Below are 26996 nucleotides of genomic sequence, written 5' to 3'. Positions count from 1 at the left end.
CAATTGTTTTGATTTGAAACCGCAAAGGTGGGCGAGAGGAGGGAATGGTGGGGATGCTTCTGCTTGCCTTTGTGACGAGATGGCTTTTAGGTTGCTGCGTTTCAAGATTGAGGTCACTCGTAATTGGATACGTATAGAAAATGCACAAGCTCAGCAGAGCCCTCCCGCATTTGCTCGCCTGCCCATTTGGCAGCTGTCCTACAAAACTGAACGGCTGGAAATTTAAAGCTCCAATTAAACAAAAAGGATCCCACTACACAATTAACTCTCACCCATACGGCTTTTATCAAAATGGTACCTCTTTGCATCAGGGGAAGCGTCGTTTCTTTTAATAATAAAAAAAAACATGTAGAGAAACAGACACAATTTCCTGGAACAAGGCATTACATTTGCAGGTTTATTTTAAAAAGAAAGAAAATCTAAAAAAACCTCCAGAGCTTCTGAGTCAAGAGTCAGTTTCATCAATATGATGAAATCTGTCCAGATCCAATTTCTTTTGTAGATTACACTTGTGTGGCATGCAGGTCAGGTTTGAAGTACACCATTCACCTAATGTAGGTGGAGAACGTACGGGGAAAGAATTTGGCCTGAAGGCTTCCACACTGATCATGACCACAGGGAAAACTAGTTGAATAAATATATAAGGCAGGCATCCCCAAACTTCGGCCCTCCAGATGTTTTGGACTACAATTCCCATCTTCCCCGACCACTGGTCCTATTAGCTAGGGATCATGGGAATTGTAGGCCAAAACATCTGGAGGGCCGCCATTTGGGGATGCCTGATATAAGGGATATTGAGAAAGAGTGGAAGGTACCAGCATGCTCATGAGAGCCCTGAGGTCTACAGAAGTCCAATTTGTAAAGAAGCAAAACCTAAAGCAGAAACCAACCCCAAAGTTCAGCCTAATGAGGACTGAACATATTTAGTAGCAACAGAATGTTGATGGTCAGATGGGAAAGAAAAACGAAAGTGTTGATTGGGGTGGAATGGTATTCTGCAAGAAGCCATGGCTGGCAGACTAGAATACTCAACAGGAACACTCCTCAATTAACAACTGTTCAAGTTATATGAGAACTTTGGATGAAAGAGTGAGGACCAAGCGAGAGGATGCTGAACACTTCACTTGACGCTGCATCTTTTAAGTTTTTTAATCATTAATAGTCATGACGAGGTGAGTGGTCACCCACAAAAGCTTATGCCATAGTGACTTTGTATTTCATGTGCCACAAAACATCCCCGCTTTTGCAGCAACAGATCAACACGGACAACCCTGTTAATTCCATAGCTGCACAATAAGCCCGATGTGCAGCTTTCTGGAGCTTATTTCTTACCAATATACAAACAGACGACAAGAAACGAGTGTTAACGGCAACATTTAGTATTGTATTTTTCAGTGTTTATGGTAACACAGGAGATTATTTGTCCATAGCATAAAACGGGAGAGGGGAAACAACCAGAAGGCACATATTTCTGTCCTCGTACTTTCAGAAAGTCAGCATCAATGCAACATCCACTAAAGTGGCAGAAGACATGAGAATGTACAGTTTTACTGCATTTACTACACTGAATGCAGGATCCCACCCCACCAACCAGCCGTGGACAAGAACATCTACCACCAAGACGACGTTGAAAAATACAACCCTTCACATTGTTCCCTCTTTGAACATATTACAACACAAAACCAGTAACCACTTTAAAAAGTTAACACTTCTCCTCCCCTCTACATTTGCCAACTCCATTAAGTTATGACCTGCATTGCCCTTGTTGTTACAGCCTGGATCCCAACCAGGGAAGAGGGAAACACGGCCAACTGTGTCAAGTTCCATGCTGCGTATTGGCAGTTTTGATCAAAAAGCCTTCAGGGATTATAGCAAATCTAAACTAATTTTCACTCTGAGCCAAATAAGCATTTGATCCCTCAGGTACAAATTAGCCTACCATACCACCTAGGGAGCATAATACCCCAAGGCGTTCATGTTTATAATCTTGGCTCTCAAAGCTCATTTCGTTTCCTTCATTAGGACAATAAAAACTAACTCGAAAAATGTGAACAGAAGCAGGATCACAGGCTGAAAGCAAATCCATTCTCTTTTCTGGTGAAGCAGAAACAATGATATCTGGGGATACATTTGATTTGCCTATATGCGAGAGAGGCACAGTTTAATCCTCCTAACCAACCCTTCTTGTTAGTTAACTAGAGATAAGTTCAATCCCAGGTGGCATCCTGTATCCTGAGGATATGAGCATTATCAGGTTTTTAAAGCAAGTGGATTTAGAAAACGCGCAGCCAGCTGGCCTGCAAACTTAGAGTTTATTGTTTCTTCTCCATTCACACATAGCTGCCAAGTTTTCCCTTTTCTCGCGAGGAAGCCTATTCAGCATAATGGAATTTCCCTTTAAAAAAGGGAGAAATTGGCAGCTATGCATTCACAACAAAGAGCAGCTGCCTCCTTAGCTATCCAAGGAGACTTATTTGAAGATTTCATTTACATAGTTTTTCTACTGATTAAAAGTATGGTGCTTAAAAAAATCCCTAAATTTATTTTAATAAAGATTTGCAAACGGAACAAAAATCCTGCAGACAACTGCTAATTTGATCAAACTCAGAAAAAGAGATACTGCTTCTACAGCATTTTTGTTTGATTAGCTTACAATATCAATTTTTTTCAAGAACTCTGACACCTGGCTGATCTGAAAGAAACGCAAAAATAAAAAAATAAGAACCACATTTGCTTTCATTGAGATGAACACCCATCATCCCACACAAATGTTTTGGCTCTTTGTAGGAATGCACACAATTACATAAATGTAAAGACTGTTGTGTTGGCACATAAAAGGCAAGTTTTAAATCCATATTGGGCCAGTGCCTTTTATTTGGCCAATCAGAATGTTCCAAAATGTTATGTAAAGCTTTCAAGTTCTCCAGAACTTGAAAGTGCTCTTGAGAACTCAAAGGCCTGCATGCTATATTGTGACACTTCTGATGGCATAATAAATGCAGTGTCCTTACATGGATTTTGGAACGCAACTATAAGGCTTGTAGCTAGATTTCTGCAGAAGATTCACAGCCCTTAGGGGTGCAGTTTTAATCTATCTAGATAACCAGTTTTCCTGATTTTTGTAAAAGGACATTTAAAGAGGCAGGGGAGATCTGGAATTCCAGAGTTACCAATGCAAACTAATATCCCCTTAGACCCTGCTGAGTGCCTCTCTCATGGTCTCCAAACATCATGCTATGAATTTGGGATGGTAAGTTTCCATCCTTTGCATTTGATATACAATACTTTCAATGGCAACATGAGACATCAAAATTAGCAACAGGCAACAGATTAAATAGGAGTACACATACATAGTACATTCTATCTATATACATATACTTTCAGCGGCCCCGGTAAGTATTCTGTTGTGTCCTAGAAGTACATCTTCAAAGCCCATTAAACCATTTGGCAATCAATATATTAAATAACATTCCAAGTTATCTAGTGCAAACTAAAGTTTGTTATACTCTAGACACGTAAAACAACTTCCACACCTCATTTCTTTAAGCCAAAAAAAGTTTTTACTAAATTCTCCACATTCCTTTCGGTATTGTTAAATTCAGTTACTTCTCACAAGAACAGCATTTCTCCTTAGCAACTAGTGTGTCATGCTAGTCTACATCAATGAGGCTCTCCTTTACACAAATCCGGTTTTTGGTCACGCTCCAAGAGACCAGTCTCGCAATGCGCCGTCAGTATTTCCGGAAAGAGACGGCAATACTCTGTGTGACATTTAACACGTCATTTTTGCCACTCCGTACTCCAGACTGACAACACCAGGCTCTGTCTTGGAGAGCTCTTCCATATACTCGCTGTACCGATTGTCTGCTGCGTTGGAGCCCTCTATTGTTCGAATACAGTCATTCCCATGTCGAAGAGGCTGCTCTTTCTTAAAGCACTGGGATGTCTTAAGAACAGGTGACACAGGCCGCAAAGGTTCCTTGGTGAAGGCTGCATCCAGCTCCTTGTTTACACGGTGACCTAGTTTCTGGGATTAAAAGGAGAATTTCAGAGTAGGCTCCTTTTTTCCCTTTGCAACTGTTTGGAACCTGAGAAACTGTTGTTCACATCCAGCCCCCAACCTGCCGAACTCCTCACCTTCCCTATCAACATATGAAACTATCTTACAGAGAGTTCAACCATTCCTTCCTTCAGTTCACTACCATCTTCTCTGATGGCAGTGGAGCTCCAGAATCATCTAGAGGTCTTTCCCAGCTAGCAACCAGAGTTCATTTTAACTGGGGATCCCATGGACTGAACCTGGGGCCTTCTGGGAAACACGGCCAATGCACTCAACTTCTGAACAATCTCTCTCTCTCTCTCTCTCCTCCCTCTCTCTCTCTCTCTCACACACACTGCAGCTTTGCCACTCCCCACTATCAGTGGCACTACTTGTTTCCTTATAGTATCAGGTCCTTCATACTTTCTGTTCCCTCTGCTGTTCCTCAACAGCTGTACTCCATGCTCTAAGCAGGGGTCAGCAAACTTTTTCAGCAGGGGGCCGGTCCACTGTCCCTCAGACCTTGTGGGGGGGGCAGACTATATTTTGAAAAAAATATATGAATTCCTATGCCCCACAAATAATCCAGAGATGTATTTTAAATAAAAGCACACATTCTACTCATGTAAAAACACCAGGCAGGCCCCACAAATAACCCAGAGATGCATTTTAAATAAAAGAACACATTCTACCCATGTAAAAACATGCTGATTCCCGGACTGTCCGCGGGCCGGATTTAGAAGGCGACAGGGCCGTATCCGGCCCCCGGGCCTTAGTTTAGGGCCCTATTAACAAGGTCAGCCCAAGAGACCTACAAACAATCAAGACTCGCAACTTGGGATACCAAGTTACACTATACAAAGGACTGGTGTTTATGGTATGGGGGAAAGCTGACATTCAAGAGCATCTTCTAAGTCTCCCTTTGGTGCAAACTGCTCTTTGACATGTTCCAGTCCATTTGTGTGTGCGTATTACTGAATGGCCCAGCAGGTGGAGTGCCATATTTCTCTTGCCAGTTGCAAAAATAATCTTCACAAAAGCAACACAAAGAAACCATCATTTAAAAAAAGCATCCGATGGGGGGGGGGGGTTCAGACCTTTTAGGAGCAAAGCAGGCCTGTGTCAGACCTCTGTGGAGACAAAATAGTTATTGGAAATACTCACAGCTTCCAGTTCCTTAATGTCTTTCTCCAGCAGTTTATTTTGCTCACTCATGCTCATGACCTGGCTGACTATGGATTGCCGGGGATGCATGGTGTGATCAAACTGATGATACATGTTCCTCCAGAACCTGTACATGCCAATCGCAATAGTATTTTAACACACCATTCTGACAGCTGGAACATTATTATTATTATTATTATTATTAAAACATCATCGAAACTTACTTAAAATTAAATGATACTGTGTCTGGCTCCAGAATTGTGAGCGACTGAGAAAATTTCTCATTGTAGATGGGGTTTAGGTACTTCTTGCATTCATCCAGAAGGAAAGGCCACAGTGAATACGTCTTCTCTTTCAATCTTGAAGGGAATAAGAACTTGAGTGTATTGCAGTCATGGCCTGAACAACACTAATGCCATATTTCAGTGGCAAAGCTACCCACGCGGTTGAGATATTAGGACAACCTCCCCCAACCTAGTAGCCTCAAGATGTTTTGGACTGCAACTTCCATCAGCTCTAGGGATGATGGGAGTTGTAGTCCGACAACTGGAGGAAACCACATTAGGAAAGGTTGGTCTATGGCCAGAAAGCAATCACTAGGGGTTAGGTGGGGAGGGAATGGAAACAGAACTGGATTGTGCCTGCAGTATTTTGGGGCGAGTTTTCCCCTGCGCCTCCCCCTCCCCCAATGCTGTTTCTTTACTTTAAAGTGGGGGTGGGGGTAGAAGGTGATATAGGGTGGTGATTAATCAAACTTTGATTCTCCAATAAACATTTCTTTCTTTCTTTCTTTCTCTCTCTCTCTCTCTCTCTCTCTCTCTAGCGATTATATTCTCAAGATGATTTTTCAAGGATCCATGTGCAAAAGATCTAGTGCAAAAGATCTAATGCATGCATCCCCAAACTGCGGCCCTCCAGATGTTTTGGCCTACAACTCCCATGATTCCTAGCTAACAGGACCAGTGGTCAGGGATGATGGGAATTGTAGCCCAAAACATCTGGAGGGCTGAAGTTTGGGGGTGCCTGATCTAATGTTTTTGCAATGCTGGGTTCCCCACCATCACACCAGAAAGGTGATTCTAAGCCCTAGCCGTTAAGAGAGCTAATATGAAACCTTACTTGAGCTCTTCTCGTTCTTTCTGGCAGTTCCCAATGAAGTTTCCGAACTGGCAGGAATGGACGTGTTCGTGGATCTGAAGGAGAAAAGCCTCGTTGAACTCAAAGGCTTGTGGAAACTGCTCCGTCAGGTGCCAGACACTTTCTAAAAACTGAGCAAACACGGGAGAGATTTCCTTTGGGTCTCCATCCAGCTGACCGCATCTATAAAATACATTCCGCATTAAAAGAGGCCAGGCGGTTAGTCTTTATTGTTCAACTGCGGGTCACAACGGAGAACAAAGGGCAATGTAAAATAGTAATCACAACCATCTAGAATATTTACAACAGCAATAAAACCTAATGGGGCAGACAGACAGACAGAATGGAACCCCCCCCCCTTCATATTGTATGAAGATCATCAGCAGAGTAGATCCAGTAAGCAGCATGCACAACTTCTACATTTCATTTTCATTAAAATAAGACCAGCTGCTGCAAAAGCACTTCAGGATAAATACGTGGGGGAAATGGTGGTCAAAACTAACCCTGGGTAGTCACAAAAATTCCATGCACCAATGTAACCTCCTTCTCCTTTCATAGGTTCAGTTGGGTCTTATCTATGTTTTCAGGACATGCTAAAAACCTTTCTGTGCACCCAAGTATTTGCAGAGTAGAGATACTTGTCATATATTTACTGGCCTCTGTGGAATTATATTTTGTATTGTTTTATTATCCATCATATGCTTTTTATTCCTCTGTGCATTGCTTTAGGATTTCTTTTTTATTTAAAAAAAGAACTAAAAGCAGTTTATTAGTACTGTATAATAAATATATGGGATTGAATCCTATTAAGTTCTACTCAAAGTAGACCCACCAATCTGAGCGGTTTGGGCCCATTTAAGTCTGCAAATATCAAGGGGTCTACTCCAAGAAGTTGGGTTCAACCTATGATCATGCTTAGTGGACACGAAGACAACAAAATTACCAAATGCGATCTAAAGGGGCTTTTCTGACTTTTAGGAGCACATCTCCATTGCTCTTTGGAAGTCCCACCTTGTTTCCAAGCCAGTTTGTCGTGCAGCAGAGTGATGGTGGAGGTGGAACAGGCTGCTACTTGAAAAACACAAGTTCAAAGCCTGCTTTGGAACGTGGAACTAGGGATGCAGTTTTTTGGACCCCGCCGTACCCAAGTTACTGCTATGTTGCTCTGAACGGCACATGCCAAGTCAGATAAAAACCACAAATAAAATGGGGCATGCATACATACACGCACACACACACACACACACACACACACACACACACACACACGAAGATGAGCTGACAACTGGTATTTCAATCTCAGGTCAGGTTTCTAGATGCCAATGGCTTACCCTGGACCAGTTAAAAATGTCTGACACGCATGTAGAAGCATATGTACGTACATAAGAAAATGACACATTTTTTTCAGAGGGACAGAAAGAAAGAAAGCATAGAGCGTGACCTATAGCTCATCCTGGAGGGGCTACCAAGTCTAAGTTAACTGGGGACAACACAAAGCTCAGGGTAGATGCTAAAAGCCAGGAGCCGTCTCTGCAAGGCAAAAAGGAACAGAGCTTTCCCCAGGGTCTTGGGTTGGGAAGTAGGGAATCCAAGACCAGGGGCTGGCTGGACTGGGGCTGAGATGCAGAAAAGGTCATCTGAGGAGTGTCCCAGCTCAGGAGGGGTTCCAAAAACACAGCAGATGCAGCTTCTGGACTAAAAGTATACAGGTCCCTTATAAGATTATGAGATCTGTGCAAGCATATGAATTGAACAATGACACAGCGAGTTACATAATTAATTCAAATGTATAGCATCTTTGTGGCAAAATACCCTACCTGTCTGAAAATTTGTGCCCGAACGCAATCCAGTCTTTTTCTATCAAAACCTAGAAGAAAACAAAGCATCAGCTTTTCATCTGTTTTTATGCAGCAGATCCAAGTTTGGATTATATTACCCAGGTCAAAGTTCTTGGTTTTGATGAATTAAACTCAAAATATCAGAGCAGTACCCCAAATAATCCTAAACTCAAATATATACATTAAAGTCTCATGTCAGAGTAATTTTTAAAAACTGAACTGATTCAACTGGTGTGTTTACTACAGGCTTCTTCCCCAACCTCATGCCCTTCAGATAGCTTTGCCACTGTGCCCATGCATCGGTAACCTCAAAATTAAGACTACTACCGTATAATGTGTTGTTATGAAGGGATACTGTGAGGGACAGGGGATATCGCGAAGTCCCTCCCCTCCTGAGTTCAAGCCCATCCCCGAGCACAGGGGAAAGCAGAGAGAGTTCCGATTCCAATGGGGAAGCAGGAAGTCGTGTCCGAGGCTCAGGCAAGGTAGAGGAGCCAGGGTCCCAGGTGGGACAGGAAGGGGCGAATAAGGGGGGGAGACCCATCCCCCCAACTCCGGAATTACGCAGAAAGAGGAGGGGAAAGAGGATGGGTCTGCCAAAGCTTTTGTGTTGGAGAAAGACGCGCCAAAAGCCATTCGGAGGTTCTGGAACCGACTGACCACATCACTCCGTGTAAATAGCAATGACTTCAGCACTGTAAATACGCAGCACCAATAAAAGAATAAAATGCAGAGCTGCGTAGCGTCGTTACTCTGAAGTAGCCCACTCCGACCACTGTGACAGCAACCTCCGAATCCTTTTTGGGGCTACTTTGGAGTTGCCGGGATGAGCGTGTCAGAGGCGGAGAGATGGCGGCAGATCGCGGAGCAAGCCCAGCAAGAACTGCAGCAGCTGTCGCTGCAGGCCCAGGGGGAATTGAAGGCAGCTAAAGAAGAGACTAAGAAGGTCCAGGACGACCGGCTACAACTTGCGGAACAGGTGAGAGCGCTACAGGAAAGAGAGCAGGAATTAAGGGCGGTGGCGGTAGACCTCCAAAACAAGCTGGATGCAGAGAAAAACAAGGCGTGAGGGGCTTCCAAGTCCAAGTGCTGCCAGGAAGGAGAGCCGGGACCCTAGTAAGCAAGTTCAATGGAGACCCGAGGGAATATCAGGGCTTTGAGACTGAGATTGTGTATGCTCTTGAGCTGCACCTCGATGAGTTCCCTGATGATGAGCACAGGGTAGCGTTTATTGTGGAGCACCTTACCGGGGCAGCCAGGGAGTGGCTAAGACCGTTAATCGCAACAAAGAATCCTTGCATGAAGAATGTCAAACTATTTCTAGAAGGTTTGAAAACGATGTATTCGTCCGATAGTCATATGGACCAGACTAAGGAGGAACTTCATAATTTACGCCAAGGAAATATGACAGTTCGCGCGTATTGGGCGAAATTCACCATGCTGGTGCACAGATTGGGGTGGGAACTGGAGTCACCCCCAATGCAAGCGGCGTTCTACTTGGGGTTGCATGAGGAGGTGAAGGATGAGCTCTCGAGAGGTCCAAAGCCCAGTAATATGGATCAGCTGAGCAAAGCGGCTCTGGCGGTGGGGGTGAGACAGGAATCCCGGTGGAGCGACAAGCAAGCAACGCGCGCAAAGCGGGCTTGGTTCCCACGGTCGCAGGAGAAGCCACTCCCCCAACAACCCTTTCAAGCCACGCCTGGGGCCAGCCAGGACCAGGAACCCATGCAGATTGATAGCGCGCGCGGGCTTTTCAAACCCCAGCGGCGCCAAGACGCAAGGAGGGAAGGGGTGGGAATTGCTTTCTCTGCAACTCCCCCCAGCATCTCGTCAGAGACTGCCCACATCGCAGGGAGTGGCAAGGAAAGGCGGGAACGGTTGTGCCCTCCCCCACTGACGCAGCACCACAGCAGGGAAACGAGAAAGCCTGGCTGCAGGAGACAAGGGGCAGCAGCCAGGCACAGTCAGCAGACAACAGCCCCAGCCCACCCACCCGCACAGAGAGGAGCAGAGCCAGCCCACCCCTCCCAGAGCAGGAGTGGTTCTAGAAGTGACGCTCACGCTCCCAAATGGCTATCCCCTGACGGTCCTCGCCCTAATTGACAGTGGGGCGTCAGCGAACTTCTTCTCGAGAAACTTTGCAGAAGAGCACCAGATCCAGCTTCTGCAGCTGGATTTTCCTCTGCACGTGGCGACCATTGACGGCAGAGAGCTGCTGGGAGGGGCCATCACTCATCAAACCCCCCCCATGAAAATGACGGTGGGAAGGCACTCAGAGACGCTGGCATTCAACGTCACCACCATCTCAGACCCCCCCATCGTTTTGGGCATGAGCTGGCTGGCGCGCCACGACCCCTCCATCAGTTGGCACCAGAGGTGCATCACTTTTGGATCGGACTTTTGCCTGGAACATTGCATGCAGCACCAACCAGGGGAGGGGCCTCCGATAGCCACGGTAGCCACCATGCACGTCAAAGGGGGTGAGGCGATACCCAAGCCGTACTGGGACCTGCAGGAGGTCTTCAGCGAAGCGGAGTCCGACCACCTACCCCCACACAGGCCTTTTGACTGCCAGATCAACCTGGTGCCAGGGGCAACTATACCCCCAGCCAAGCTGTACGCCATGTCGGACCAGGAACTGGAGGATCTGCGCGCCTTCATCGACAAGAACCTCAAGCGGGGGTTCATCAGAGAAAGCAAGGCAGCAGGGGGCAGCCCAGTCTTCTGGGTGGACAAGAAAGACACGCAACAGCGCCGTCTTGTGGTGGATTTTAGACGGCTGAATTCAGTGACAGAGCCAGTGGCTTTCCCCATGCCCAGAGTGGATGATCTCCTGACAGCGGCACGCAGGGGCAAGATTTTCACCAAGCTAGACCTGAGGGGGGCGTACAACTTGATCAGGATCCGGGAAGGCGATGAATGGAAAACCACGATGTTCACGCCTCTGGGCTCTTTTGAATATCTGGTGATGCCCTTCGGGTTGCAAGGGGGCTCAGCATGCTTCCAGGCCTTCATGCACCACGTCCTGGGGTCCCTCCTCTTCAGGAAATGCTTGGTCTTCCTGGATGACATCCTTATCTATTCCGATGACCCAGTGCAGCATGTGAAAGATGTCAGGGAGGTGTTGCAGCGCCTGAAGGAGAACCACCTGTATGTGAAGCTGGAGAAGTGCAAGTTTCACACCAAGGAGGTGGACTTCCTGGGCTACAAGCTGTCAGACAAGGGGCTGGCGATGGACAAGGACAAGGTGCAGGCCATCCTGGACTGGCACAGCCCCAGGACGCGCAAAGATGCCCAACGCCTACTAGGCTTCGCCAACTTCTACAGGAAGTTCATCAAGAACTTCTCTCGCGTTACGGCTCCCATCACTGACTGCCTGAGAGGCAAGCAGAAGTTCAGGTGGACACCAGAGGCGCAAGCAGCGTTCGAAAGCCTCAAGAGGGTGTTCGCCTCAGACCAGAACCTGTTCCACGTGGTTCAGGACGCGCCCCTACGCGTGGAGACAGATGCTTCTGATAAAGCTGTGGGCGCCATTTTGTTGCAACTGGACGCCAACAGAGAGTGGAGACCCTGTGCCTTCTTCTCCAGGAAGTTGACCCAGCCAGAGCGAAACTACACGGTGTTTGATAGGGAACTTCTTGCGATCCACGCTGCGTTCCAGCACTGGAGACACTTCCTGGTGGGCGCCAAGCACCCCATTCAGGTGTGCACAGACCACAAGAACCTGGAGTTCTGGAGAACTGCCAGGGTGCTCAACCAGCGGCAGATACGGTGGGCAGAGTTCTTCTCGAACTTCAACTTCTCCATACACTACATCCCGGGAGAGCAGAATGTCAGGGCGGATGCCCTCTCCCGCAAGCCAGAGTACATGGAGGAGGAGGCGCCACCGGCACCCAGGCACATTTCCCCCCCGTCAGCATGGTCCTGCGGAGCAGCAGTGGTGAGCGAGGCGGAGCTCACAGCACTGACGGCAGCGGATGAATTTGCCAACCGCATCTTCAGAGAACTGAGAGGGGGGGGGAGCAGGCAAAAGACTTTGCAGAACGCAGGGGGCTGCTTTTCTACAAGGGTGCACTGTACCTGCCCACCACCCAGCTTAGACGTACGGTCCTCAAGCAGATGCACGACAACCCAACGGCGGGTCATTTTGGGAGGGACAAAACCGCTCACCTAGTCATGAGACACTTCTGGTGGCCAGGGGTGCGGGAAGATGTTCGAGACTATGTACGGGGCTGTGACACCTGCCAGCGGGCAAAGGTGGTCAGAGCAGCGCCACCGGGATTGCTGGAGCCCTTAGCCACGCCACACAGGCCGTGGGAAGTGGTGTCCATGGACTTCATCACAGATCTGCCTTCTTCCAGGGGCAAGACCGCAGTGTTGGTGGTGGTGGACCTCATGTCCAAAATGTGCCACTTTATACCGTGTGCCAGGGCGGTCTCTGCAGAAGAGACAGCCAAACTGTTTGTGGATCACGTATTCAGACTGCATGGATTACCTTTAAGGGTTATTTCGGATCGTGGCCGCCAATTTGTTTCCAGGTTCTGGCGGCGGCTCATGAACCTCCTGCAGGTGGAGGTCAGCTTGTCGACGGCTAGACACCCGCAGACCAATGGACAGGCGGAGAGGGTCAACGCCATTCTGCAGCAGTACCTGAGATGCTACGTCAGCCAGCGGCAAACGGACTGGGTGGATCGCCTGCCACTGGCAGAATTTGCCTACAACAATGCGGTGCACGTCTCCACAGGGGTGTCGCCCTTTAAGGCCAATTACGGGCGCGACCTCAGATCTTTCCCAGAGAGGGAGGGGGAGGAGGAGGAGGAGGGCCCACAGGCTGAGGATTGGGCAGAGGAACTGGAGACGGTGCACCAGCAGCTCAGAGAACACTTGGAGAGAGCCAAGGAGGCGTACAAGAAGGGGGCAGATCGCCACAGGCGACCGGGGGAGGTCATTAGGGTGGGGGACAAAGTTTGGTTGTCCTCGGAGGGCCTTCCCATCAGAGGGAGGTGCAAAAAGCTGGCGCCCAGAAGGTTGGGCCCCTTCACGGTCACGCAACAGGTCAACCCGGTGGCATACAGGCTGGCACTGCCAGAGGACATGAGGGTGCACCCAGTGTTTCATAGATCGCTGCTGTCGCCGTACAGGGAAAGCAGCAGGCTCCGAGGCAGCGAACAAACCCCTGAGGGAGGGGGGGAGAGAGAAGGCAGGGAGCAACTCAATGAGGCCACGGCCATCCTGGACTCAAGGAGGGGGGTGAGGGGCCTGGAGTACCTCATGGCATGGGAGGATGCTCCACCGTCCCAGAATGAATGGGTCCCAGCCACTCAGATACAGGAGGAATTCCTGGTAGAAGAATTTCACGCCCTCTTTCCCCATAGACCCAAGCCCTGGCGCATGGAAAGGGAGGGGGAGGGGGAGGAAGCACGGGAGAGCAGTTCACCATGGCGCTGGGAAGCGGAGTTTGAGGAACCAGAGGATGAGGTATGGGTGTCACCGAGATCCACCCAGTCAGAGGAAGGAGCAGATTGGCAGAACATTTTTACCCCTACCAGCTCTGACGCCACGGACTTTTTGGGATTCCCGTCCTCCCAGGCGGAAGGGGGGGGGATCGCAGGACTGGGGGGAGGTGTTCACACCAACGGGCTCGGAAGGCACTGAGTTCTTAGGCTTCCAGTCGTCACCGACACCTGGGGGGGACCTGGGGAGGGGTGAAGGAGAGCTTGGGAGGGGGGTGGATGTGAGGGACAGGGGATATCGCGAAGTCCCTCCCCTCCTGAGTTCAAGCCCATCCCCGAGCACAGGGGAAAGCAGAGAGAGTTCCGATTCCAATGGGGAAGCAGGAAGTCATGTCCGAGGCTCAGGCAAGGTAGAGGAGCCAGGGTCCCAGGTGGGACAGGAAGGGGCGAATAAGGGGGGGAGACCCATCCCCCCAACTCCGGAATTACGCAGAAAGAGGAGGGGAAAGAGGATGGGTCTGCCAAAGCTTTTGTGTTGGAGAAAGACGCGCCAAAAGCCATTCGGAGGTTCTGGAACCGACTGACCACATCACTCCGTGTAAATAGCAATGACTTCAGCACTGTAAATACGCAGCACCAATAAAAGAATAAAATGCAGAGCTGCGTAGCGTCGTTACTCTGAAGTAGCCCACTCCGACCACTGTGACAGATACCCTTGTGCATGGGTGAGAAGCTGCAGCTAGCACAGCATGCAGCTGATAAGTTATTTGGTGGGACACCCCAACACTGCAGATATTTACACCAGTGTTGAATTTTAATGATGTACCTTTATAGGATAAAGATCCCCCCATGTTTATTATGACATGTTAAGTGCCATTAAAAAATGGCATATAGGAAGTAAAACAAGAGCGATTGCACCAAAGTAACTCGGTTGTAGCATGTGCCAACTGAAAGCAACTCGGTGTGCCTCAAGTACGCACCATAAAGCCTTTCATTGTTCTATAAAAGGGATCCAACAACAGACATCCCAGAGAACACACTTGCGACGTCCGGTCCCAGCCATCGGAGCAATGCACTAGCACACTTGCACTCTCCAAAGCTATGGCCTGTGAAAAAGACAACAAGATTGACTGATGCGTGTGCACTTGTATCACAAAGAGGAAAACAAACACAGCTTTGAACCACAACAAACAGCAGCAATAACTTGATTCAAATATATAGCCTGCTGCTGCACTCAGGTACCATGATACAGCGAGATAGCTCCTTGCTTGGAACTGCCCTGACTGGGAAACAGGTGGTTGTGGTATGTGCATCGATACCTGACAGCCTGAGGAGCGGAAGTTACTCAGTCCACACTCTTTTCCTTCCAAATGCCAAAAGGCAATTGAAACGTCCGAAGTTGACAATACTGACTCGAGTTACCCGAAGAACACAGAAAGCTCCCCTTAGCCGGGGGTAACTATCTAGACCAGATAAAGTTCCAGAACTACAACTCCCATAATTCCTGATCACTGGCTGTGCTGGCTGGGGCTGATGGGAGTTGGAATTCAGGATCAAGCAGAGAGGCCTTTTACATCATCTGCTATCTGATCTTTAAATTTAAAAAACAAAAATCTTCCACATGCAAAGCTTCTGCTCTACTCCTGAGCTAAGAACCCGCACCACATGCGGGGGGGAGGGACTCCGTGAACTGAGTAGCCAATTGCAGCACCTTCTTAAATACACCCAGCCAAATGGATCTGGGGGCATTTCCCACCCCCCTTTACTAAGATAGAAAGAAAAGTGGGTGCTGTTGGGGTAGTGCCCCTTGAGCATTTATCCTGGAACATAACTAAGCTTGTGGAATGCAGGCTGCACTTGCTGGTGTGCTATTATGGGCATCATCCACCACTGGCCACAAGTTGAAGAAAGCAAATTACTTTGGCTAAGAAGATAGCAGCATCCAACACGGCTTTGACGTGTCTCAGCCATCCACAGCTCTCCAAGCCAGACAGAAAATCACTGACCGACAGGCCCCTTGTCCCACAGACTGAAAGAGAAAGATACTCGGTCGTTAAATTCAAATAGCAGCACTTTCCTCTGCAGGGAAGCGACTGAAGGTTACTTTCACTTTTGAACAAATCAATTCCTAGACTTGATATGAACAACCTTTTCTTCCCAGAGTTTCATCTACATCCCATGGGGGCTGTGCAAGAGAGGGATGCTGAACTACGCGTGTTGCTGAAAGCTTGAAAATGTTACATGAAACAAAAAGAGGGGGATCTGAAATTGGTGTGCATTCCAGATATTTTTTTCATAAGGTTTATATTCCGCTTTAGAGTAGAAAAAACTCGAAGCGGTTTACAAAGAAAGAAAGAAAGAAAGAAAGAAAGAAAGAAAGAAAGAAAGAAAGAAAGAAAGAAAGAAAGAAAGAAACCAATGTATTAGCCCTTCAGTACATAAGGGATACTGTATTTATTACTTCAAGCAATAAGCTGTTTGGTATGGCTATGTGGTGGTGGATAGAGCTCTACAAGAGTCTATTTTTAATTATCAAGTGCTTTCTGCCAATTAGAAGCAAATTTATACATACCTTCCAAAAGTTTCTGCAGGCTGGATCTCATTACATGGATGTTTTCGATACCAACAAACTGGAATCTAATATTAGAATAGTTGTCTTCATTCTCATAGCCTTTACCTGCTGCTCTGTTGGCCAGTGCATTCAGCTTGAAGAAAAGGGAGGTAAAGCAATTAAAATGTGTGGGCACTCCCATCTGATAAATATTAGGAATGATATGATTGCTCAGGTTTCCAGATCTATAGGACAGGGTTTTTTCCTTCCTTCATGACCTCCTCCTTTCTAAGCCAAACCATTAATCACGTTGGATATGAAGTATCAGAAAGCATCCTACTCACTTGGTAACCCCCCACAATTTGTACTGACTCCTGAATAGCAGCTCCCAGTAGCATAATCACAATATGCTATGCGGCATGGAAGGCTGCTATTTTGAGAAGCACCGGCACAAAGCCCTCTGGAGCTATTGAATCAGTTGCATTGTTCATTGGATCCTGGCCAGGAGCCTGAGTCAGGTAAGCAACTCCTCCAAAATTGGGGAGGGGGATTAGTCCATGAGTACAAACAGCCAGTCCAATGATGATGAGGGATCCAGTGATCAAATCCTATAAGGAAGGAGCCAAGCACGCTTTAGCTTGGAGAAGAGACTTATCTGCAAACATCTGAAGGGCCGTCTCACACACAGTTGGCAGACCAAATTTATTCTCTGTCGCTCCAGAGGGTGGAACTCAGAAGAACTCATGAAGACAAAGGATGCAACCTAAACATTAAGAACCACCTCCTGGTGGAAAGAGCTGCTCAACAGTGGAGCAGACTGCCTTGGAAGGCTTTGGGTTCTCCTTTGTTAGAGGCTGAGTGACTAGCTAACAGGGACGCTGCAGTAATCCTGCATCATTAGGGAATTGGACTAGGCAACCTTTGAGGCCCTTTCCAACACCAGTTCATCCCATTGCCACTCTCAGTTTGTTCATCAAACTGAGTCCTAACAGAAACAGCAACCTAACGATATGGTCCAGTTAAGGAGCAGTAATTGCACATCACCCCTTCCCTCTGAACTACATCATTGTATCAGATGGGAAACCAACTAAAGGGAATGATACCTACTTTAGGCCTGGTGTCCACAACATACATATAGCAGTTGTTAGGATTGGCTTTGCTGATAGCTTGCAACATGTGCTCATCCTCCAGACACCTGGCACTGAATCCCGAGAGAGGCTGACTACATCTGCAAATGGCAGCCTAGTGAGTAGACGGAGGAACAAATATAAAGATAAAATAACAGAAGGTCTATATGAGCACTTTAGAGGACATGAACAGTGGTCTGAATCTTAATTACAGTTCTTAGATCTCTGGTAGCTGTAAGAAGAGAAGACGAAAGCTGGAAGCATGATGCATGGGTTTCTAAAGATGCAAAACTTCCAGAAGGAAACTTGAAATCCAAAATGTTTCAGAGTTCATTGTTTCCTGTTATAGGCAGAGACGGTTTGCCCAGATGGCAGACACAAAAATTAGTTTCTAGAAGAGAGACAAGACACTTTTGCATTATGCACAATCAACTCAGACCATTTTTCAATGCCCGAACCACAATAGTTTGATTCCTTGGTGTCATGCCTGCTGTTATTAGTTCTAGTTTCAACTTCCCCACATCCCCATAAACAGGAAGCAAAAACTTGAATCTTTAAGTCCTGACTTTTCGAACCAGTGTGAATAATTGCAACACAAGACAAGTTGTAAAGGTTCCACTTCTGGAACTCTTGCCAAAACCAGCATATAGATACAGATATCTGTGGTGCAACCTTAACCATGTCTAATCAGGAGTTAAGTCCTAATGAAGTCAATGGGACTTGCTCCCAAGTAAGTGGGGCTAGAATTGTAGCCCTAGTGAAGTGGGGCCTACCCTAATGTTACATTCTACTAACAGCCCTTTTTGATGGGCCACTGCAGACCTATGAATCTGGGTTACCCTACTTGTCTTTTCCTGTGATGGAAAATACCCTTTAGCCCATTTCCCCTGAATGGAAATCAGACTATACCTCATTATCTTTATGATAATATGACAGCACAGGAAACCTTCCTTTGCTTCGGAACTTAGAACTGCCAACAATGATGGGCTTGCTTGCACTCCTGGGAACATAAAGGTCTCTGGGATATGTTTCACAGATCTGAGGGAGGAAAGGAAAGGAACTATAAGAGACAGCACATTTAGATATGGCAGGGATGGGGAAGCTCAGGGCCCGGGGCAAAATACAGCCCTCCAAACCTACCCTTGGGACTCTCCTTAGGACACGGCCCTCACCAGCCTTGTTCCGTGGGCCCAAGTGCTTTTTGCCAGGCTGGAATGTCCTGAAAGGAACTTGTGTGCAGTGGGAAGGTAGCCTCTGGTACAAAGAGCCACAGCCATAGCTCTACTTACTTTTGCCTCTGCCCTCACCAACCAATAGTACGCACTCCCAGACCTCTGCTCACAAGGGAATATGGCCCTCAGGAAGAAAAATATTCCCCTCCCCAAGATATGGTGTGCAACTGGTGGCATGCATTGAAATCAATGGGAAAGGCCTTTCCCATAGAGCTCCTATCTTCACAATGGATATTGCTCAATTGGAACCCTTACCTAGAAGAATTCTGGCTTCAGAAAAACACTGACTGGGTTCTTGAAACGTCTCAGGAACATAAGACCCCTGCTGGATCAGAGCAAAGGCCTACCTAGTCTGAACTTTCTGTGCTCACAAATAGCTAACCATATGCCTGCGGGAAGCCTGTAAGCAGGACATGGGTGCAAAGAGGCCTCTCCTGTTTGTGTTACATAGCAACCTCTGACTCTCGAGGTAGCACATAGCTATAGCTTCCATAAATTTGCCAAATTCTCTGTTAAAGCCATTCAAGCTGGTGGCCATCGCATCAAAATACTTGCATGATTTCAAAAATAAAACCTGGGGGAAATTAATTCCTAGTGTTAATTCTGCACTGCCTCTTCTTTAGTTAGAGGCACAACAATCAAGGAAACAGTAATTAGGAGAGAAGTGAAGAAGTTGCTGCCTTGCACACAAAACTGAACTGAGCTCTACAGCAAGGGGAGAGGGGGCCTGATTATATTGCTGCATACATTCTCTCAGTTAATGAAGAGTTGAGTCATCCATCCATCCTGCATGCAACTGAGTGTGAATTCAATTGCAGCAGCTGCAAAACAGTTGCAAGAAACAAGGTTTTGCAAGCGAACCTTTGAAACTGAATTCCCATGAGGAAAAGGAACAGACCAACAATTATTCCAGCGTGAATGAGGTGGAAAACGCCACTTCTCACTTTGGTCTTTCATTTTATTTTTTTATTTTATGTGAGCAATCTATTTTATTTTTGCAATCTGTTACCTTATAATCACGATTTGCATCTGATAACTGCCAGTCAGAATTAGGCACGTCCATCCGGTTGTACTCTTCTGCAAGGTCTATGAGCTGCCAGCCTTGCACTCTCTCTTCCTCCTTTTGCTTTGGGTTGTATGAGAAGGCATACAGTTCGTCGTATCTTGCTAAAACAAGCCAGGAGAAAGAGAAAAAGAGGAAGGAGCCTGAGCCTCGCCGAGGGATTCCAGAGTCACCACAATGTCGTCGTCATTTAATTTATATACCGCTTAGTGTCGAAACAGTTTACAAAGTACAAAAAGCAGTTGCACAAGCACTCATAATTAAGTTGCATAATAAACCATAGTTAAGTTACATGATAAAACAACAGAGCATTTGAACAGGAGAATCAGGTAAAAGGATCAAGGGGATGCCTGTGTAATGGGAAAGGCAGTCACTCTACCTGGTTTTGACAGCTGAAGCAAGGAGTTATAAATATCATGGCAGTCCCTTTCTCTGGGAACAATGAAGTGAACTATCCTGAAGTTCTTGCACTGGATCACCAGGGGGCAGCCGGATGTGGTCAAGGCGAGTTTCTCTACCGCAGCAATATGATGGTGCAGTATCTGCAGCACAGAGAAAACCCACAGTGGCGTTTTCATAATTCTTGGTTTCCATGGAAGAACCACAAACATTATCTCAAGTTGCTTGCTTATTATCGGATGTGCTACACTACCTAATGCTGCGACCAGTATCCAAAGATCCTGTCCGCAATATTTTTGATTAACAACCTTTTAATATATTTCTATTGCTATTCTGGACATTTAATATGGCATTTTGCAATTTGCTTTTCTTTTAACTTGCTTTGGGACTTACTTCTTTCAGCTGTATGAAGAAAATAAAAATAAATTTGATATACTAAATAGAGGAGTAACCCCGGTGGGATTTATTTTTATTTTTAATTTTCTCATATTCCACTGCAAACTATATCTGAAAGTTAGGAAATTAAGCAGAGCCCTGATGAATCAGTCCAATGCTCCATCTAAGTCCTGCATCCTGTTCTCACAGTGGCCAGTCAGATGGCCATGGGAAGGAAGCAGAGCCTGGGAGTACAGTAACAGCATTCTCCCGACTTTTGGTTCCCAGCAATTGGTATTCAGATAACTCCAAGTTCCCCTCGGATTCAAAAGCAACTTCCTTGTAGAATGAAGAGCAGGGACTGCTGTTTGAGGGCGCAGTGAAAAGCCCCTTTGGGTGTAGGGATACTAGCTAACCTATATTCTATTAGCCCTGCTTCTGAAGGTGACCTTCAACAGGCTACAAATGCAGACACACCAACACACGGAGGAAAAACACTAGCTATACATAGCCAGAAACCTGTTAATGAAAATCTCAGCATTATCTCTCTTTTCAAAGACTAAAATTAAGAAACTACCAAAGGGGGAGATGCCAATTATTCATAACTCAATAAAATCATGGAGTTTAATTAGCTAGACTATTATAGGATATACAGCGCACCTAAAAAAACAAAAACAGTTTGCAAAATTAAACTATTAACTGTGGCGGAATGGGCAAAGAGAACTGATGAGGTGCCTTGGACCTGGGAGACTGACTTCACACACTAGCCAGTGCTAATCTCCACACATGCACAGGAATGATATCTGGGCAACTGGCCCAAATGAAGTGAGAATACCATAGCCTTCTCTCAGGAGGCTGGAAACAAAACATTGGAACAGTGCAGCTCAAAGAAGTCAACCTGAAGGAGGCATGTGGTTCAATATTCATTTAAAACAATTGTACCTCACATTCAGCATACAGCAACAATGACCCAGTTATTGCAAGCCAGGAGGTTGGTCCTGGGGAGTCCTCTACATCAGAATAAAGTGACACAAAATAGAATGAAAAGGGTGCCCGATTGGAGAAAACCATCGGAATCCTTACCCATGTCTCTTTCTGGCTCGAGTCTATAAATAACAGGTGAGTTGCCGTGAGATAGAGCGTTCCTGTTTGTGACTTGATGTTTGTGCTGAAACGATCTAATAATTTCACCTGTTCGACCTGTGAGGGCAAGGGTGGGAGGGGAGAGAACAGATTCCCATGAAGTAAAGCTATGAAACATATGATCTTGACATAAAAACAGCCCGGTCATTCAGTTCATTATCTCCTTCTTAAGGGGCAGATCGCTGTCTGGCAACAAAGTGTGTGTGCATTTGCAAGGACAACCTTTAGCCTTCACAACGCGCCAATAATGCAAAATGCAGCCACCAGGCATGTGACAGATGCCCTCATGTGCATGCCTATTGCTGCAGCAGCTCACATGTGCCTGCTAACAGGAAGAACAGCTCGGCTAGGACCTTTTCTGGTTTTGTACCGGTATCTTCCTGATCTGACTGCTGACCAAGAGGACAACATTCTGGTTGGGCTAGTAAAACCCTGGCTAAGTGAAATAAAAAAATTCCTTCAGTAGCACCTTAAAGACCAACTAAGTTTATATTTTGGTATGAGCTTTCGTGTGCATGCACACTTCTTCAGATACGAAGAAGGTATCTGAAGAAGTGTGCATGCACACGAAAGCTCATACCAAAATATAAACTTAGTTGGTCTTTAAGGTGCTACTGAAGGAATTTTTTTATTTTGCTTCGACTCAGACCAACACGGCTACCTACCTGTAACCTGGCTAAGTGGTAACTCAAGATTAACTGGTTCCAGGGGCTGTGTTTGCAGCCTCCAGAATAGAAATGGGATACTCTATATCAGGGGTCACCAACCTAAGGCCCATGGGCCAGAAGTGGCCCACGGAGGTCGTTTGACTGGCCCATGAGCCGCCCCCAAACTGAGTTGCCCACTCGTGCGCTGCACTAAACTGGCACGGGGACTCACTTTCGCAGTGCCGGAAATCACATCTGTGCGGAACCGAACTGGCCCAGGCAAGATAAACCTTGCTGACATTCTATTAAGCCCCTTGTGTTTTTTCAGTACAGTTCTGCGGTGAACAAATTCTCTCCCACAATTCTCATTTCCAATAGTACCATCATGCAATGATCTCAGAAGACTACTTGGAAAGACTGCTCCTAGAGAGAAAGTTAGGGGCTACTTCTCCTGCATCCAACTTGGAGCACAGTTCAAGAACTGCTGAGCAGATAACACAGCAACACCAAAGCAAGGCTATAGGCCTTGGGTGGCAACCCCCATACCTACAGGTGAAAGTTGGAAAATTAGAGTATCGTTGAAAAGTGCATTTATTTCAGTAACGCAATTTAAAAAGTGAAACCAATATATGAGATAGATGCATGACATGCAAAGCAAGCTATGTCAAGCCTTATTTGTTGTAATTGTAATTATTTGTCGTTAGGCGAGTCAATTATAAATGGAATGCAATTAATGGAATGTAATAGCGATGTTTATTTTTGTATTATTGTAACTATTTGTTTTATTACTGTGGAATTTCCAAAAGACAGCATTTGTAAAAATAAAAAAAAAGTTGCATTACTGAAATAAATGCACTTTTCAACAATATTCTAATTTTCCGAGTTTCACCTGTATACATGGAACCAAACACAGCTTCTCTCTGCTAAGACAAATAGAGGGTTCTGTTGTAACCCACATATTTAAGGAAGAATGCAGGTGCTTGTTTTTTAGGTGTGTTGTTTGCTATATGTTACTGATGTGGTTATGCCACATATGTCCTATACTGTACGTGGTTATGTGTGTGGTTATGCCACATATGACCTATAAGGCCTATTCTGAACTGAGACTGAGGGGAAAATCTACCCTCAAAAGCTCCTCAAAATGCAAAGGCTGAGAAGAGCCAAAGGGTCTTGCGTGCAGTATTCTTCCAAAATAACACAGGATGCTTTTAGCTGTAGCAGAGAGCAATTTACAGAAGGTCCACTCAGAAATTTAGCTGCTTTTAACCGATCGGAAATTGACTTTGAATGTTCTACATGTCTGTTTTGTCTGAATCCCAAGAGTAGGCCAGAAAAGCTACCACAAAGAGGCAATAAGGGAAGATTTGGAAAGGATGCGTTCCTCATATTCTCTTGGCAGGATTGCCTCATTAGCACTAATTCACCAGTCTGCTCCTAGAGCTCTAACAATGAGTCTGCCCCACAAGATTCAGAGAGTGCATCTCTCATACAGTCCATCAGAATCAGAACTCAAGGGAGAAAGCAGCAACAATGGAACTTCCTGCATCAGTAATGCAGGTTATTTGCAATTCCTGAATTCTATCTCAGTGTCAATATTTGACCTGGCTAGATTACAAGAAACATTTTGTAACCGATTCTCCAGCTCTTTGCTTTTAAAAATGCTGGCAATACAAATCAATAAGGGTCATTTAAATAAGTAGCTTTCAGAAATATGATGGTGCTAATTTGCAGGAAACAGAAAATCAGCAGCTTCAACTAGGGCAGCCTTCCAGGCACAGTTATGTTTAAAAATAATTAGGACCAGGTCAAAGTCACATGAGCAGGGTCTAAAGCAAGCCCTTAAGCGGCAGACTTGCCAGTTTGTGAACTGTACTTTCCCCCCTTACTCACCCACCCTGTCCAATTTTCATAAGCACAACTGTACCCAAATAAACAAGAAAACATGAGCATCCTCAGAAATGAAGTCTAACGGAACAGGTAACTGTAGGGCAGGATTTATTTAATTTTAAGGATTGAACTTTTTGCAAAGTATGAAGTATAATGTGGTATAAATCCATTTCTCCATAAGCTAATCTATGGCTGCTATCATGTTACTTACATGTGCAGCCCTTAGGATGGAAAAGTAGCTTACGCGCACAGCCAATCACTCTGAGCTGTTGAATTATTTGCACTGCGAGTCAAAGAAGTAAACAGACAACCCGTGAAAATGTGTGCCAAAGGAGTGGCAGCTGAGGACCAATGTGGCGTAGAGGTCATTGGTGAAGAGCAAGGAAAGAATAAAGGAAATACTGCACCAGCTTCGTAGTAATAGGTGACCAGGAAAACGAGCAAGCTGGCAGAGGAGGGATAGGTGACTTATCATTCCTCTGTGCTCAATATGGAAACCAAGTAGATTGCCAGAGAAGGGAGCGGCTCTCTTCTGCACCCAGTATACGGTAGGAATGAGGTGGGCTCTTTATCCCTTCTCTCCTACCGTAGGCTCCAAGCAAGCTATTAAAACACTCTGCAGGCTAGTAACTTCTGTGGGCTTATTTACAGGGCTGCTTTGTGAGCATTTTGTTGCTTTTTAAGGGTGATTCTTTCTTCTTTGGAACTCCCCAAAGGAAACTTCAGCATTGTAGCATAATTTCTTCCTTCTTAGGAACTCCCCCAAAGAATATTCAGCCTTGTAGCATTGTACAGAGTTGAACAGACAGCATAAATCGCATGACAGGTGCTTCTGCCTTCTGAAAGATAACCATTTTAAGCCAAAAGGAACAGGCTCAGATCCAGCCCAAAACATTTTGCTGCCTGAAGTGAAGGAATAGATGGTACTCTCCACATGGGCATAGGGTTATACTGGGGGCAGGGCAGGCTTTATGTGGGGGGGGGGCAGAACCGAGGTATCTGATGCAAGTAGGCAGTTAAGCAGATGCTCTAGCACTAAGCTATGGCCCTTTCAAAAGACCTAGCAAGAGAGATGGAAAATATAATATGGAATTTGTTTTCCATCCCATGACATGATCTCATAAAATCAAATTAGCCCCGCCCTTGGCTAAGAGCCTGTCAGAAAATATCACCCTGTAGGTTACAAGAAGAAGATTAGAAACACATCAAAATTAGAACCAGAGAATTGTAGAGTTGGAAGGGACCATGAGTCATCTAGTCCAACCCCGTGCAATGCGGAAATCTTTTGCCCACAACCTTCAAACTCACAACCCTCCATGGCTTTGCCCCCCCCCCTTATATTGAGATACAGTACATACAGTACATACCTGCCTGTGACCTTCACTCCTCCAGATGAAGGCCTCTTGCTCACTCAAAAGACTCCCCCCTTTCTCCATTGCTGCTCCATTTGCTTACAACTGTCTCCCCAAATACCTGCATGAAGCCTCCTCTCATGTCCTTCAAATCTACGCACAAAACCTACCTTTAATAATTTGGCACAAGCCCCAACTTCCCATGTCCTGCTGCAATTAAGCCGATGCATGTGTAGCTGGGGCAACTACCAATTGCTTGCCTATTTCTCCTGCTGCCATTTGCCTTTCCCCACTGTGGTTTCCCATCAAATTATGTATGTCAAGCTCCTTGGGAAAAGGAACTATGCTTTTGAACTTCATAAGATATCATGCCCACTGACACAGAACACACACACATAACTGAAAAGTTACTTCCAAATAAACACGAATAAAATAGGGCTATGTGGCTGCAACCTTAATAGACAGTAAGTACTATGGAGATTAGTGGAGTTTGTTTGATTAAACAGAGGATTAAATACCATCACATTACTGTGGCCTAAACTTCTGCAGCCTAAAGCCCACTATCACCACACATAGGACCATGGGGGCACAAGTCCATGAAAACTTAAGGATCCCATTAAATTCCAAGTTCAGATACAGCCTGCTGCAGCAAACACCAAAAAAAAAAAAAAAAACCCAGAGGGTGACTGACATTCATCCAAGTTTTACTCAGAGTGGACTCACTGAATCCCAATTTAGCCATGCTCGTTCATTTCAGTGGGCCTACTCTTGAGTAAAACTTAGTTGCAATCCAGCCAGTATGGCAGCAGCCTTAATGCCCAACCACACAATGCACTGTGCCATAAACCCCCATGGCCTCGGAACCAATTTCCTCAAATGTTGGCTATATAGGATGGAAACAAGTAAAAAGCATAGGCGACAGCAGAATTGACCACGGTGCCACAAGACTATTATCGTGCGCTTGTTTTGTTGCAACCTTAAAGCCCCGCTGAACTGAATGGGAATTACTTCTAGGGACACACAGGCTTACACCTGAGTAGGCATGCACAGGGTTTCACGGCAAGGCTGCAACCCGGGAGCAAGCTCAATCCGGTGCTCAAGGCTCCCAAGAAGAAGCCCGCCAGCGCCGCCACATCTCGGCCCCCGGAGCTTGCAAGGCTCCTCCAGCAGCAGGGCAGCAGGGCAGCGTGCAAGGCCGGCCTCCGAGCAAGGCCCCGCTCAGTTACCTTCGTGGTGCGAATGTGCTCCATGATGCCACCGCGCCCAAGCTGGCCGCCGCCCCTCTCCGACTGGCCGCTCAGCCGGCGTCTCCTGGAAACACTTCCTGATAATCGAGTGCTGGGGATGGAGGTGGGGAGACCAAAGCGGCCTGCAAGAGGGCCGGATTGCTCCCACAGCGACCCCTGCCGGGTGGAAGACCCGGTCAAATAGGAGAGAGAATTCTCAAACAGAAAATAGTTACAGGTAGGTAGCCGTGTTGGTCTGACGTAGTCGAAACAAAATAAAAAAAAATCATTCCAGTAGCACCTTAGAGACCAGTTTGTCATTGGTATGAGCTTTCGTTTGCATGCACACTTCTTCAGATGAAC

General features: G+C 46.3%; 1 protein-coding gene across 1 annotated transcript; it reads right to left on the bottom strand.

Moving 5' to 3' along the window:
* Positions 1-1363: 1363 nt before the first annotated feature.
* MTMR6 (myotubularin related protein 6) lies at positions 1364-26742 on the bottom strand. The gene is made up of 14 exons (XM_035115900.2): positions 26634-26742; positions 21462-21578; positions 19984-20146; positions 19551-19708; positions 18219-18347; positions 17290-17424; positions 16204-16336; positions 15551-15660; positions 14612-14737; positions 8158-8207; positions 6323-6523; positions 5428-5562; positions 5204-5330; positions 1364-4027 (listed from the first exon to the last, which is right to left on the bottom strand). Exons 1-14 carry the CDS (start codon positions 26655-26657, stop codon positions 3773-3775), a joined length of 1863 nt encoding a protein of 620 aa, XP_034971791.2. The 5' UTR covers positions 26658-26742; the 3' UTR covers positions 1364-3772.
* Positions 26743-26996: the final 254 nt, after the last annotated feature.

Source organism: Zootoca vivipara, chromosome 4 (genome assembly GCF_963506605.1).
Source record: "Zootoca vivipara chromosome 4, rZooViv1.1, whole genome shotgun sequence".
NCBI lineage: Eukaryota > Metazoa > Chordata > Lepidosauria > Squamata > Lacertidae > Zootoca > Zootoca vivipara.
This window is presented reverse-complemented; position numbering and strand designations above follow the sequence as displayed.